General features: G+C 44.9%; 1 protein-coding gene across 1 annotated transcript in view; it reads right to left on the reverse strand.

Annotated features, from left to right (window-relative positions):
- COL4A1 (collagen type IV alpha 1 chain) overlaps positions 1 to 13444 on the reverse strand; it is a 521418-nt gene that overhangs the window by 188958 nt on the left and 319016 nt on the right. The window contains exons 27-28 of the mRNA XM_069205109.1: positions 8771 to 8863; positions 8557 to 8661 (exon numbers count right to left, since the gene is read on the reverse strand). Coding sequence (XP_069061210.1) covers positions 8557 to 8661; positions 8771 to 8863 — 198 coding nt within the window. The remainder of the gene's footprint in view (positions 1 to 8556; positions 8662 to 8770; positions 8864 to 13444) is intronic.

The raw sequence follows: 13444 nt of genomic DNA on the forward strand, positions 1-13444 counted from the left end.
GGCTCAAATGACATTTCTAAATTTGGCAGTCTGGAGCTCTGCCAGGGCAATGGAGTATTGCGCTCTGTTTCCTTGAGGGAAATGTCCTAACCACCAAGAATTAAATTGGGGCCTAATGTTCCTACCCTTGGTGGTTTCATGCTACTTCTTACCATGCCGGAACCTGTCTGATTGAAAAAGGCTTGAAATGAGTAAGGTCTTGAGGAGAGAATATCAAAATATCAAGAGAACAAACCGTTAAACTCTCTACAACAGCCAGTGAAATTCTTCTGAAAAAGTGAAAATGAATGCCACTGACCTATAAACAAGGCTTAATGAAGACCAAACTGTATGGAGCACTGTGGGAGATAAAGGCCCATGTATATTTGGGAAGATGCTTCAGAAACTGATCCCAGATAAACCAATCATTGGTGCTGGTGTGTTGGTCATCAGTAGTTAAATCTTCTCTGATGGATCCATTCATGGAAGGAAAGACCTCTGGCATTCTGCTACTATTAGTGTTTCTATTTTCCCAAGGGTGGGCTTGCATTATGGAGAAACTCAGGCTTTCTGGAGTAGCATTATTCCTTTCAAAAGAATGGCAGATGGTGATCAGTGAGGCAGAGACATCCAAGATTCTAGCCTGGAAAATAGAGCACAGCTCTTACTCTTACTCCATTCTGTACAATAAGGTTACAGAAAAGCAACAATCTTGTGATTGAACTGAGGGATGGCACAGGTTTTGTAATTAATGGAGAGGATAAGGAGATGGAGCTAAAGGGTACTTCTTGTGACCTCAGGGACCAAGGTCCATATTTAAGAAAAAGTACGCACAACTGCGTTAACGCAGTTGTGAGTCATTTTGTTTAGCGCAAGCTAACGCCATTCCATAGCGTTATCCGTACGCCATATTTAACAAATGATGCTCGATGGTGCTAAGGACTGGCTAGCGTAAAAAAAATTACATTATTCAGGCCTGAATGGCGTTAGAGGAAATGGCGCTAGTGGGTCAGAAATTACGCTAGGCTGGTTAGCGTCAAAATTTCAACCGCTAATCAGCCTAGCATAATTTTTTGACTCACAGGCAGCCAAATACATGACTCCTGTAAAAGTATAGACAAGAGTCTTCCCCACCATCCCAATGGCCACCACTGGGGACCAGTGTCCCCTGGGTAAGTCCAAAATACCCTATAAGGGGCCCCCAGTGGCACACCATAGAGTAAAAAAAATACTTACCTACAACTTACCTGAGATGTGCTCCCTCCTCCTGTAGTGTCAATGTGGTGTGGGTGTTTCTAGGGCTTGGGGTGGACATCCTAGTGCTCATTCCGTGGTGTTTCACCATGGAAATGGGCCTATGTGGCCCTTAATGCCTGGTCCGACACAAGCGTTAAATAATGGTGCTAAGCAGGCTTAGCACCATTTTTTAGGTCCGCCTCCTCCTTGCGCATTGTTTCTGCTCCGGGAGATAAATATGGTGCTAGGAGGTTAGCATCGTATTTAGGACAGAACGCCTACCTTGCATCTCATTGACGTCAGGTGGATTTGCGCATCCTAAAAATGGGTCTAGCGTAAAAATTTAAATATAGAGTTAAGATTGCGCTGTTTTAGCATAAAAAGAATGATGCTAAAATGGCCCTAACAGATCATAAATATGGGCCCAAAGCAATCCCTGTGTACTGGCTGAGCTGTGGAAATAGAAAGGGCATACAGGAACTGATACGTGTACATGGACCAAAAGTGTTTTTTGTGGTGCCTTTCCAGACTTCTATGGACAGGTTTCTGCACAACCTCTGGTCACCTGAGGAGTCCAGTCATGCAAATTAGACAAATTAGTATATAAAATCAGTTTCAGCGGTCTTCTGCATTCTTTCTCAACAGCGATAATTGTTGCTTCACATCTGGAAAAGTTGTGATTCAAGAGTCATCTTGCTTTCTAATTTCTCTTAATGTCCCTTTATTATCACTACAGCAGATCACCTTAACCATTCTTATTTAAAACATCATTTTATTGTTTTGTGCGAGTCATACAGAAAAAGCAGTGATTCATTTATCAGTTTTAGTATACACTGTTTAAAATATTGCGTATGTTCACACACATTGCATCACGTTTTATGTGGAACTTCTTTCACAAGCAGGTAATGACTGCCACTGCTAAATCTTATCAGGTCTATAGCACAATTTATAAATACACACCAAAAAACTTGAATCAAAACTAGGGTTGCCAGGGTGTACGTATTAATGCTTGTTCACTGAGTCATTTCTGTCTACTAACAGTGTAATAGCTGAACATATGCTATCACCTGGTATGCTTTCATCCTGCATGCCGGGGCTACTCAATGACTGTTTGCATTGTACCCCTTCAGGGCCAGTAATATTGAATCTCCCGCCTAGGTCAAGTCCTCATGTCTCATTTACCTTCTTTACACTAATCCCACCCCCATGTTCCCCCATGTCCCCCCATGCCTTTGATTTCCATATATTTAAGTCAGCCGTACTAGTTGCCTTCCAGTTTATTTCTTAGCTAACACTACAAACATGTCAGTGAATCTATTCACCTAATGTGTTTAGGGCAAGGGAAAAGGCTCTACAAGCAGGATTCTGGTGTCTTATGCACCTGCCTGTCCATATCTGCCTTAGTTAATATCACTACTTCACTCCAGTAACACACTCATGGAAATTCCAAACCATTCAAATCACGTCCCCACTTACCTCCCTTCATCTAGACACATTGCTGCCCCATTATAATAAGCATTGATCTGTCAGGAGGTCCTCCCTCATATAGGTCACATATTCTCACATTCTCATTGTCGTTCCAGATATGTAGTTGTCTCACAATTACACATGTGTATATTCATATTAGCCCAAACAGTGGTACCACTGGTGCACAGAGGGTAATCATTGTTCTTCCTATGAAGACATCATATCCAGCAGTATTTTAGGATGGGGCTGATCCTTCACTCCTCCCATGGGCATCAAACTTCTGTAGCCCCCTTCCCCCTCATCCACTGGAAGATGGAGTTTAGCTATCACCACTCTATGTCTCCCTGAGTGCCACATTAGGTCCAAAGTAAGTCTAACTTATTGAAAATGTCACTTGGGATTTTTATTGGCAGTGTCGCAAAGTACTTCCGTAGTCGACACAGAGCCACCATCTTGGACACAGCTATCCTCTCTATCACAGACAACAGAGGCCTCCAAAATGACACTTGCTTCCTCATCGCCACCAGTGGGGATCGATGTTTCCATTAAGGTCTGCCTCTAACTGATAAATCCCTATCCCCAGGTAATAAATGGTGGTGGTCTCCCACTGAAATCATTGACAGTACTCTGGCTGTGTTCCCCCGTCTACAGTGGGATGTAGCAGGAAATGCTTGCACCAATTCACCTTTCTGCCAGACAAACTGCCAAACTCCCCTAGTTCCCTGACTACAGTCTCGGCTTCACTGCGAGTGTTGTTCAAGAACAGTAGCATCTCACCAGCACAAAGTGATATGTCATGAGACTGATAGCCTATTGTTATTTTTGCACTATGGTTACCTAACTGCAGCAGAATTGCATCTGTTGCAGAGAGGGAAGGGAAAAGGAAACATCCCTGACGAGTCCCTCTTCCTACTCTACAGGGTCCAGAGACAATCATCTCCATTCAGTCTCTTGCCCTTGGGTCCACTTAAACAGCCGGTGCCAAATCCTGGATTTCCCATCATGGCAAATATGAATCTCCAGTTCATCTGGTCGTATGCTTTCCTGATGTCAATCAATATAACTGCAGCATGGTTGAGTATGTCTACTGGTCTCCATATGACTTAATTTTGGTCTAGGTGAACTAGGCACTGCATTAGCAGCAGGAGTCTATTGGCCCGAACCTCATTCAGGACTTTGTAGCCAGTTTTGAGCATCAATATTGCCATGTGTGACACTATTTCTAATGTTTTTTCTTAGGCTTATGCATTAGCATTAGCAAAGACTCCTTAATAGTATGTGTAATAAGCATCCCCAGAGTGTCATCATACATAGTTCAGCTATGAGGGACGAGTAGATTCATATACCTCACATAAAAATCGGCCAGTAACTGACAGTACAGGTGTCTTTCTTTTGTGCAGCTTTTTGACAAACAGCTACACATTCACCTCTTTGGTTTTGATCCAGCACTTGTAGTTAGATTGGTAGAGAGTACTTCTAAACCAGCGTGGAGATAATGGTCCCACACCAAATTGTTGAATCCAACAGGGAGGTATATTACTCGTTAAATGCCTAATTAATTTTTCCCTGTCGGGTGATCATTCCATTTGTTCTGTGCGGCCTAGGAAAATCCCCAGTGAGTTTGTTGATTTAGACACTTGGGGAAAAGCTGGTTGGAAAAAGCTGGAACAAAAGGCAATTATGTTTTTTCATAGCACAACTACAGAATGGGAAACTGGCAATGCAACCATAGAATGCCCACAGAAAAACCTACACATTAAAACAGCAATCTTGGAAGCAGCTTTGATAAATGGGTAATTTTTATTCATTCTCATTTGTTATCCCTGACCTAACTGTTTAGGAATTCCAAAGAGAACTCCAAATCGTGGTAATTGTGAAAGAGAATGAGACTACCAATTTATCTAGCAATAGCAATTAAAACAGGCCTCCAAATGGACCTGAGATTTTCAATAAGTTTAGAGATCAACAACTTTTAACCTAGGCTGTCTTGTGTCATCATGGACCCTAGTGGATTGACAAAGTTAGGCCACAAAATCTCTCTTTTTTTTAAGATGATTCCATGACAGATTAAATCTCATCCTCCTGTGATTTTGATAGTTACCAATATTCATATTGTGAAACAGCTCTCCAGAATGCCACTCCAATCCACCTTGGTCGGCTAAGCCAGTCTCAGAAAAGACAGCGTAGCAGAGAGCTCCTGAACTTGGTGGTCTGCAAAAGTGGGAAGAACTCACTACCTAGGTTGAAGGAGTGCTGGGATTTTTAAAAGTGTAGTGTACCCTATTTAGTGATCCCTAATAGCCACAGAAGGATAACCAGTAGCTCCCTGTAGCCAGTAGTTTGTTCAAAAATAAGTTCACCACAGAAGAGCTCTATGCACCAGCATCAGCATAATAGAATGCAAGAGCCATTAGTGAAACCCCTGCATGTTGCATCGCCAGAGTGGCCAACATCAGTGACACACTGTACAGTTGTAATGTTGCTTGACATGGAGGAAGAAGAAAGATATGCCTTCCAGCTCAAAGAGGCAAACTGTGCATGTCACAAGGAAGTGACTGGATCAAACAGAAAAGAGGCAAGGCTCAGCTAACTGGAAGGACATGTGAAGGATGACACATCAACAAATTGGAGAGGCCTAGGAACCACAAGATCACTCCAAGATTCAGTTTTTGCTTGTCCAATGAAGCCGCCCCAGACAATGAAGAAAGAGACCTGAACTAAGGAGTTGTTCCATCATGAACAGTGATCTTGCAATGTCCCTGACCTCCTTAGTGCCTGAGGGGTGCATGTACCCACCGCCTTGGTTGCTGCTGAAGGTTATCCAGAGTGTTTGTCTTCATCACCTAGCCTTCAGGCTAATCTGTCTGACTAGAAGTGGTTACCCCTGGTTTGCCAGTTGTCCTCATCTAACGACCTCATTAAAGTGGCCTAGGAAATGTATTTCCCACCCAGGATGTTGCCAATACTCAGTGTACCAGTAACTCTGGATACAAGAAAAATTGAACTAGCTTTGAGTGGGTCCCAAAGGTCCAACAAGAAGTGCGAAGGAGGTAATTCCAGGTCCAGTTCCCATGATAATTGCTAAGTTTGGTCTGGAAATTCGCACAGAGATTTTAGCTGTTCTCAGCAGTTGAAAATACCAGATGAAAACAAACAAATATGTTTTGCTCCCAGCGATCTCATCATTCAGATATTGCATAGAATCCTCTGACTGCTGTGGGACCCCAAAAAGCCTCCATAACCTGTATCCAAGTTTGTTTTACTCTCTCTATTACTTGGCTAAAATATGAATTTCCTCTTAAGCCTTTTAAATAATTAAACAACAAAACTACTTTTTCCATAGCATGGCAAATCAGTGAAGCCAGTACTATAGCGGGGTTTGCAGTAGTGCATACATTCAAGAGAAAAATAGCCTCTTCCTTTTTGTCCATAGCAATAGGCACACATAAAAGGAAAAAACACTGAGAAAGCTTCAATTTACATCTATCAGTGTCAATGGCTTTGTTTGCTTTTAAGGGTATGTGTTGGACTTTTTTGCTTATGCAGGGTCATCCTCAATCTTTTTGCCTCCTGCCCCCTATTTTTTCAGACCTGTTGCTGTTGGCTTTTGAACTCTGAGCACTTTACCACTGCTAACCAGTGCTAAAGTGCATATGCTCTCTCTGTAAAATGTGTATGTGATTGGTTTATCCGTGATTGGCATATTTGATTTACTAGTAAGTCCCTAGTAAAGTGCACTAGAGGTGCCAGGGCCTGTAAATCAAATGCTACTAGTGGGCCTGCAGCACTGGTTGTGCCACCCACATAAGTAGCTCTGTAATCATGTCTCAGACCTGCCACTGCATTGTCTGTGTGTGCAGTTTTAACTGTAAATTCGACTTGGCAAGTGTACCCACTTGCCAGGCCTAAACCTTCCCTTTTTTTACATGTAAGACACCCCTAAGGTAGGCCCTAGGTAGCCCCAAGGGCAGGGTGCAGTGTATGGTTAAGGTAGGACATATAGTAATGTGTTTTATATGTCCTGACAGTGAAATATTGCTAAATTTGTTTTTCACTGTTGCAAGGCCTGTCCCTCTCATAGGTTCACATGGGGGCTACCTTTAAATCTGATTAAAGTGTAGATTCCCTTTGGGAGCGGATGGACATGTGGAGTTTGGGGTCTCTGAGCTCACAATTTAAAAATACATCTTTTAGTAAAGTTGATTTTAAGATTGTGCGTTTGAAAATGCCACTTTTAGAAAGTGAGCATTTTCTTGCTTATACCATTTCTGTGACTCTGCCTGTTTGTGGATTCCCTGTCTGGGTCAGTTTGAGAGTTGGGCTGGTTGCACCTCACACTAGACAGTGACACAAAAGGAGCTGGGGTGTAGTCTGCATTTCCTGATGAGCCATCTGTGCTAGGAGGGAGGGGAGGAGTGGTCACTTACACCTGAAAGGGCTGTGCCTGTCCTCACACAATACAGTCTCCGACCCCCTGGTGAGTGTCTGGGGCCTGGCCTGGGCAAGGTAGGATTTCACATTCAAAAGAGACTTTACTTTGAAGTAAGCCTACTTCAAAGGAGAAATTGGGTATAAGAAGGACACCCAAAACCACAGACTTTAGAAACACTTCTGGAACCAAGAGGAACCTCTGCCTGGAGAAGAGCTGATAGCTGAGGAAGAAGTGCTGCTCTGCCTGTGACTGTGCTTTGTGGAGCTTTCCTGCAGTGCTGCTTTTGCCTGAGTAAGAGGGCAAAGACTGGACTTTGTGTACCTTCCATCTTGTGAAGAAATCTCCAAGGGCTTGATTAGAGCTTGCCTCCTGTTGTTTGAAGTCTCAGGGACAGCAAAGACTTCTCTCTGCCAGCACCTGGAGTCTCTGGAGAGACTCCTGCTCTGACAAGTGGTGCCCTATCCAGTCCCTGGGCCCTTGAAAGGAAAGCTGGTGGAAATCCAAGGAAATCGACTTCGGACGACTCCGGACCGACGCCGCTGCTGAATCCGGTGACGCCGCCTGCACCCGACGCCGTAACCTTCGCTGGAACGCGACGCTCTTCGCAGGCCCGACGCCACTGCAGCCCCACTGAAGTCCGCGACTCCGTGGAAGTCGCCGCACCACGTCATGACCGACGCCACTCGAAGTGCGCTGATTCAACGTTTTGCACAGACGCCGCGATCCCCGACTTGCGCATCGGCTTGTTTTCACTCTTCACCAAAGGTACTGTACTTGGGGGTCTACACGACACCGTGTCCGGCGCCGCTGGTGTCGGCTTGTTGGGAACGACTCCGTCACGACGCCGTGTTAACATCTCATCGAAGCATTTTTGTTTCTAAGCGCTATTTTTTTAGTTTAATCTTTAAAAATTCATAACTTGACTTGTGTATGTTGGATTTTTGTTGTTTTGGTCTTGTTTTGTTTAGATAAATATTTCCTATTTTTCTAAACCTGTGTTGTGTCATTTTGAAGTGTTTTCATTAAGTTACTGTGTGTGTTGGTACAAATACTTTACACCTAGCACTCTGAAGTTAAGCCTACTGCTCTGCCAAGCTACCAAGGGGCTAAGCAAGGGTTAGCTGAGGGTGATACTCTTTTACCCTGACTAGAGTGAGGGTAATTGCTTGAACAGGGGGTAACCTGACTGTCAACCAAAGACCCCATTTCTAACAGTATGCTTTAGGTTTTTACTGTTTTTTTCTGTCCAGATATCCTTATTATACATTTTTAACAGAATTATTGTGGCATAGAAGTTAGAATACCATAAGCAGCATATGGTGCTACCACCCTTTAAGGGGTAAAATGAAGAAAACTCCACATATGGGCTGAATAGATCCTGCACTTGAGAAGTCTGTATTAATAAAAATAGTTGTGTGGCATTTTTATGCACATACACTTACCTTTGGGCCCAGGAGGACCTGGAAATCCTATGCCTGGTGCACCGGGTTCACCCTTTTCACCTGGAAGCCCAAATTTCCCCTGAAGCCCAGGAGCACCTCTGTCCCCTTTGTAAAAAAAAAGAAAAGCAAAGACACATATGGGATCATTCATATTCCATAAACTGAATAAAAATGAATTAAAATTTCCAGAAATGAAGGAAAACACAACAATTACCTTGGTCACCGGGAAGGCCGGAATCTCCTGGTAGTCCAGGTATCCCAGGGGGTCCAGTATGAAGAATAGTCTGCCCTTTTTCCCCTTTTGGTCCTAAGGAATAAGGTACAAAGGGATTAGTACTCTTATGTTAAAATGCACTGATATTCTCTTAGGAGAAGTATGGAAAAGAATTAGTTCACTCTCACTCATGTTTACATGCACTGAGGTTCCATGCTCTCATAGATGTGCAAGTTGCATTTATATTATATATGTACAGATAATCTGACCCCCTAGGCCTGCTGTTGGGGCCCCACCCAGGGCAAACCATTTTTTTCCTTTTAATTTTGTAGCAAATATGCACAGGATTTACAAATCTTCTACAACCTTAATGAAAAAAACAAGTGCAAACTCTTCACTTGTTTTTTTTAAAAGCCCTCCTGGCAAGCCACGGCCCGTGCTGAGTTGCCACATGGTATTTATTGTTTTGGGGAGAGGATGCTTGGCCCCCTCCCCAAGTCTCTGATCCTTAACACCATGGGGGATGGAGTTGGCTTTACATATGGTAAAAAATAGTACTTTAGGTAAAAAAAAACTAGAAATTCTCTGAAAAAACAATGGTTAAAGTAATTTGATAGTTAGGTGACATGTTCAGTAACAATGTAACGCTTTAAACAAAAAAAACACTGAATTTTACTAATTGTAGTTATAGATATCTCAATGAACTATAACTCATGCCCTATGGCAAGCATAACTCGTGCCCTTCCCATACACTGCTAATTACCCCACATATTACATCACTCATGACATCTTCTATAATGTCATGATAATATCACAGCAAAATTAGCAATAAAATGATTCTAAAGATTACTGTGCCCTTAAGGCAGGGTGCACTATACCACAGGTGAGGGCATAGCTGAAGGAGCAATATGCCCCTACAGTGTCTAAGTCCCTTCTTAGACATTGTAAGTACAGTATGGCCATATTAAGTATATGGTCTGGGAGTTTGTCAAAACGAACTCCACAGTTCCATAATGGCTACACTGAATACTGGGAAGTTTGGTATCAAACGTCTCAGAAAAATAAACCCATACTGATGCCGGTGTTCGATGTATTAAAAAATGCACACAAAGGGCATCTTAGAGATGACCCCTCTATTTTACCCAGTCCTTCAGTCGAGGACTGACTGGTCTGTGCCAGCCTGCCACTGAGAGATGAGTTTCTGACCCCCTGGGGTGAGAGCCTTTGTGCTCTTGGGGGCCAGAAACAAAGCCTGCATTGGGTGGAGGTGCTTCACCCCCCCCCACAGGAACTGTGTCACCGGCCGATGAGCCTCAAAGGCTCAGGCCTGATGTTACAATGCCCCCAGGGCACTACAGCCAGTGGTGATGACCGCCCCCGGACGAGCCCCCACTTTTGGCAGCAAGTCCAGAGGGATAATGAGAAGAACATGGAGGAGTCACCCCTCCAGCCAGGTCCACCCCTAAGTGACCAGAGCGTAAGTGACCCCCTCCTTGAGAAATCTTCCATCTTGCTTTGGAGGAGTAGGACCAATAGGGATAGGGATGTACCACCCTCCCCCAGAGGGAGTGGGCACAAGGAGGGTGTTGCCACCTTCAGGGACAGCAGCCATTGGATACTGCCCCCTGACCCTAACACACCCCTAAATTTAGTATTTAAGGCTGACCCTCAACCCAGATCATCAGATTCCTGATGAACTCAAGAAAGAAGAAGGACTGCTGAGCTGGAAACCCCGCAGAATAGAAAAGGAGACAACTGACTCGGCCCCAGCCCTACCGGCCCGTCTCCTGCTTTAAAAAGAAGCAACGCATTCTACAGGACCAGCAACCCCTGAAAAGCCTTTAGGGGACTGCCTCCATCACAGAGGACCAAGAAACTCCTGTGGACAGCGGACCTGTCCAAAAAGAAGAACAAGAAACCATCTTTAAAGGGACTCTCACATCACTCCAGAAGCATGAGTCCAACTAATCTGCACCCAACGCCCCCAGCCCATGCCCAGAGAAAGCAACTATCCAGAGAGGACACCCAGACGCCTACGACGACGTGTCCACCCTGGGCTAACCTCTCTGCACCCCTGTGATGATGCCTGCAGAGGGATTCCCGAGGACACCCCTGACCGCGACTGCGGCTGGTGCAACAATGACCAGCAGGTGGCCCTCACCCTTGCCCATTCGGTGGCTTCCCCGAGAGGCCCCCCTGTGCCCTGCCTGCAGCGTCTAAGTAACCCTCGGGTCCCTCCACAGAGTTCTATTGAGAACCCGATGCCCTGTTTGCACACTGCACCCGGCTGCCCCGTGCCGCTGAGGATGTGGTTTTTGTGCCTACTTGGGGCCCCTCCAGTTCTCCTCCAAACACCCCTGGTCTGCCCTCTGACAACGCGGGTACTTACCTGCAAGCAGACTGGAACCGTTGTACCCCATGTCTCCATAGAGGCCCACGTTATTTTGTCTCCTGTTTGACCTCTGCACCTACCCGGCCCTGTGTAGCTGATGCTGGGTGTTTGGGGTTATCTCAAACCCCCAACAGTGGGCTACCTATCCCCAGGAGATTGAACCCGTACGTTTGTTACTTACCTCAAAAACTGTACTTTACTTACCTCCCCCATTTTCTGCCAGAGGACCCCCTGAAAACAGGCAAGTCGGGTGCTCCGAAAGGGGAGGGGCGGGCAAGACCCCTATCAGTGGAAGGATTTCCCTGTCACTGATAGTGCCTACCACCATGGTTTTCGTGGCAGTAAGGTTGCCACGAAAACCGTGGTGGTAGGCGGGGTCATAATCCCGCAGGCGGGCAAGTGACGGCCGCCGGACTGGAGACTGGAGACTGAAGTCTCCAGCCCAACGGTCATTACCGCTGTAGCAGTCGGTGTGGTACATTGGCGCTTTGGCTTTAGCCAAACCGCCAATGTCTTAATATGGAGAAAAGTACTGCCAGCCTGTTGGCAGTACTTTCCTCCATATTAATGCCATCCGCCGGGATCATAATGACCCCCTATATTTGCAGGCCTCTTCAGGACTAGGAAAACTGAAGTACCTTTTAATCAAACTGATCATTCAATCAATGTTAATACAAACATATATTTACACAGTCTTACACCCAAGGTGGAGACCCAGACCTAAAACTTTAAGGGACTCATTTTGAGTTTGGCGGGTGGCCTCCACCGCCCACCAAACTCGTGCATCCGGAAGACTGCCAGTTCACTTTTCTGCCTGTTGGCTCTGTTATGAGTTTCCCGCTGGGCCAGCGGGAAACTACCCACAACATTGATGCCAGTTCATGATAGAGCTGGCTGCAATGTTGCAGTGCATCAGGTGCGACAGCACCCATCGCACTTTTCACTGCCTGTATTTCAGGCAGTGAAAAGCACGGCGGGGCTTCCCATGGGGGCCCCGGCACTGCCCATGCCAAGTGCATGGGCAGTGCAGGGGCCACCATGGGGTCCCCGGCACCCCGTCTGCACCAGTCTTTGCATGGCATTGGAACCCCCAGGGCAGCGCTGCCAGATTCAGACCGCCGGCACCGCCAGACCATCAGCCAGCGCAAATGTGGCGGTGCCGAAGGTCTGACCGTGGCACTTTTGCCACTGTCATAATGTGGAGGCCAGACCATCACCATGAGTCTGGCTGTCCTAGGACAGCCAGACTCGTAATGAGGGCCTAAATGTGTAGTATGTATTGAACTAAAATTAAAATTAAAAACAGGAATAAAAAATGACCACCAAATGCCATTCATGTGGCAAACACAAGAAGGTGAAGTAACTTCACATTTGGATTCTTACTGTGGTGCTACTTCATATGAAAGAAATAGGATGCTTGTGAACATAAAGTATACAATTAGGATCTTTAATTCAAAATTAAACACATTCAAAATCAGTTGGGTATTTATTTAAAAAAATATCAGAATCAGTTTAGTACAAGTCAGATTAAAAGAAACAAATGCTGTAGCTAAGAATGCACAAAAACAGGCAGAAATATTCTGTCTTTTCGAAGATTATCTAAAGCATACACGCTGCCATAAATATCTCCTTTCTGCTTGTCGCTGTTCATCTAGAAAAACGGAGAAAAAAACAGCGGAAGTAAACACCATGTTTTATTTCTTTTTAGACTGCAGCTCTTATTGTGCTCTGTGGCTTGCCTTTCCAATCTGCTGCTGGATGTGGCATATGAATTGTGGTCATGACTCAACTGCAATATGCTACTACAGTTGAGCGTAAACATATATTTTTCTTTACAACAGGGATATTACATGTTGCCTGTAATGTGGAAATTAGAGCAAGACTTTTATTCAGAGATTTCTTGTTAAAGTGACATTATGCTTAGGAGCTCCCATCTGCTGGGGAATCACTGTCCCTTTGAAGGTAATAGTTTACTGGGCTAACTTTAACTTGTGTCCTAACTATGCACTGCTTAAGACCTTTCCACCCAGGATGTTCCTCTTTCATAATGTCAACCGTTCAGATGTTTCTGGCAACTCTCACTTTAATGCGTTTTCATCCAAGCTCTGCCATCAGATAATAAGGAGGTAATTGACTGGCTTACTGTCAGGATTTTGGGATGAACTGGACTCTGATGTGGTTTGCGATCTATGGGGAAGATGATTATTCTAGTTTAGCTACAACTGTTTGTAGTACTTGTCATTCAGGGCATGTCCACTGACATCAGAACATTATACCATGAC

Source organism: Pleurodeles waltl, chromosome 8 (genome assembly GCF_031143425.1).
Source record: "Pleurodeles waltl isolate 20211129_DDA chromosome 8, aPleWal1.hap1.20221129, whole genome shotgun sequence".
In the NCBI taxonomy this organism is placed as follows: domain Eukaryota; kingdom Metazoa; phylum Chordata; class Amphibia; order Caudata; family Salamandridae; genus Pleurodeles; species Pleurodeles waltl.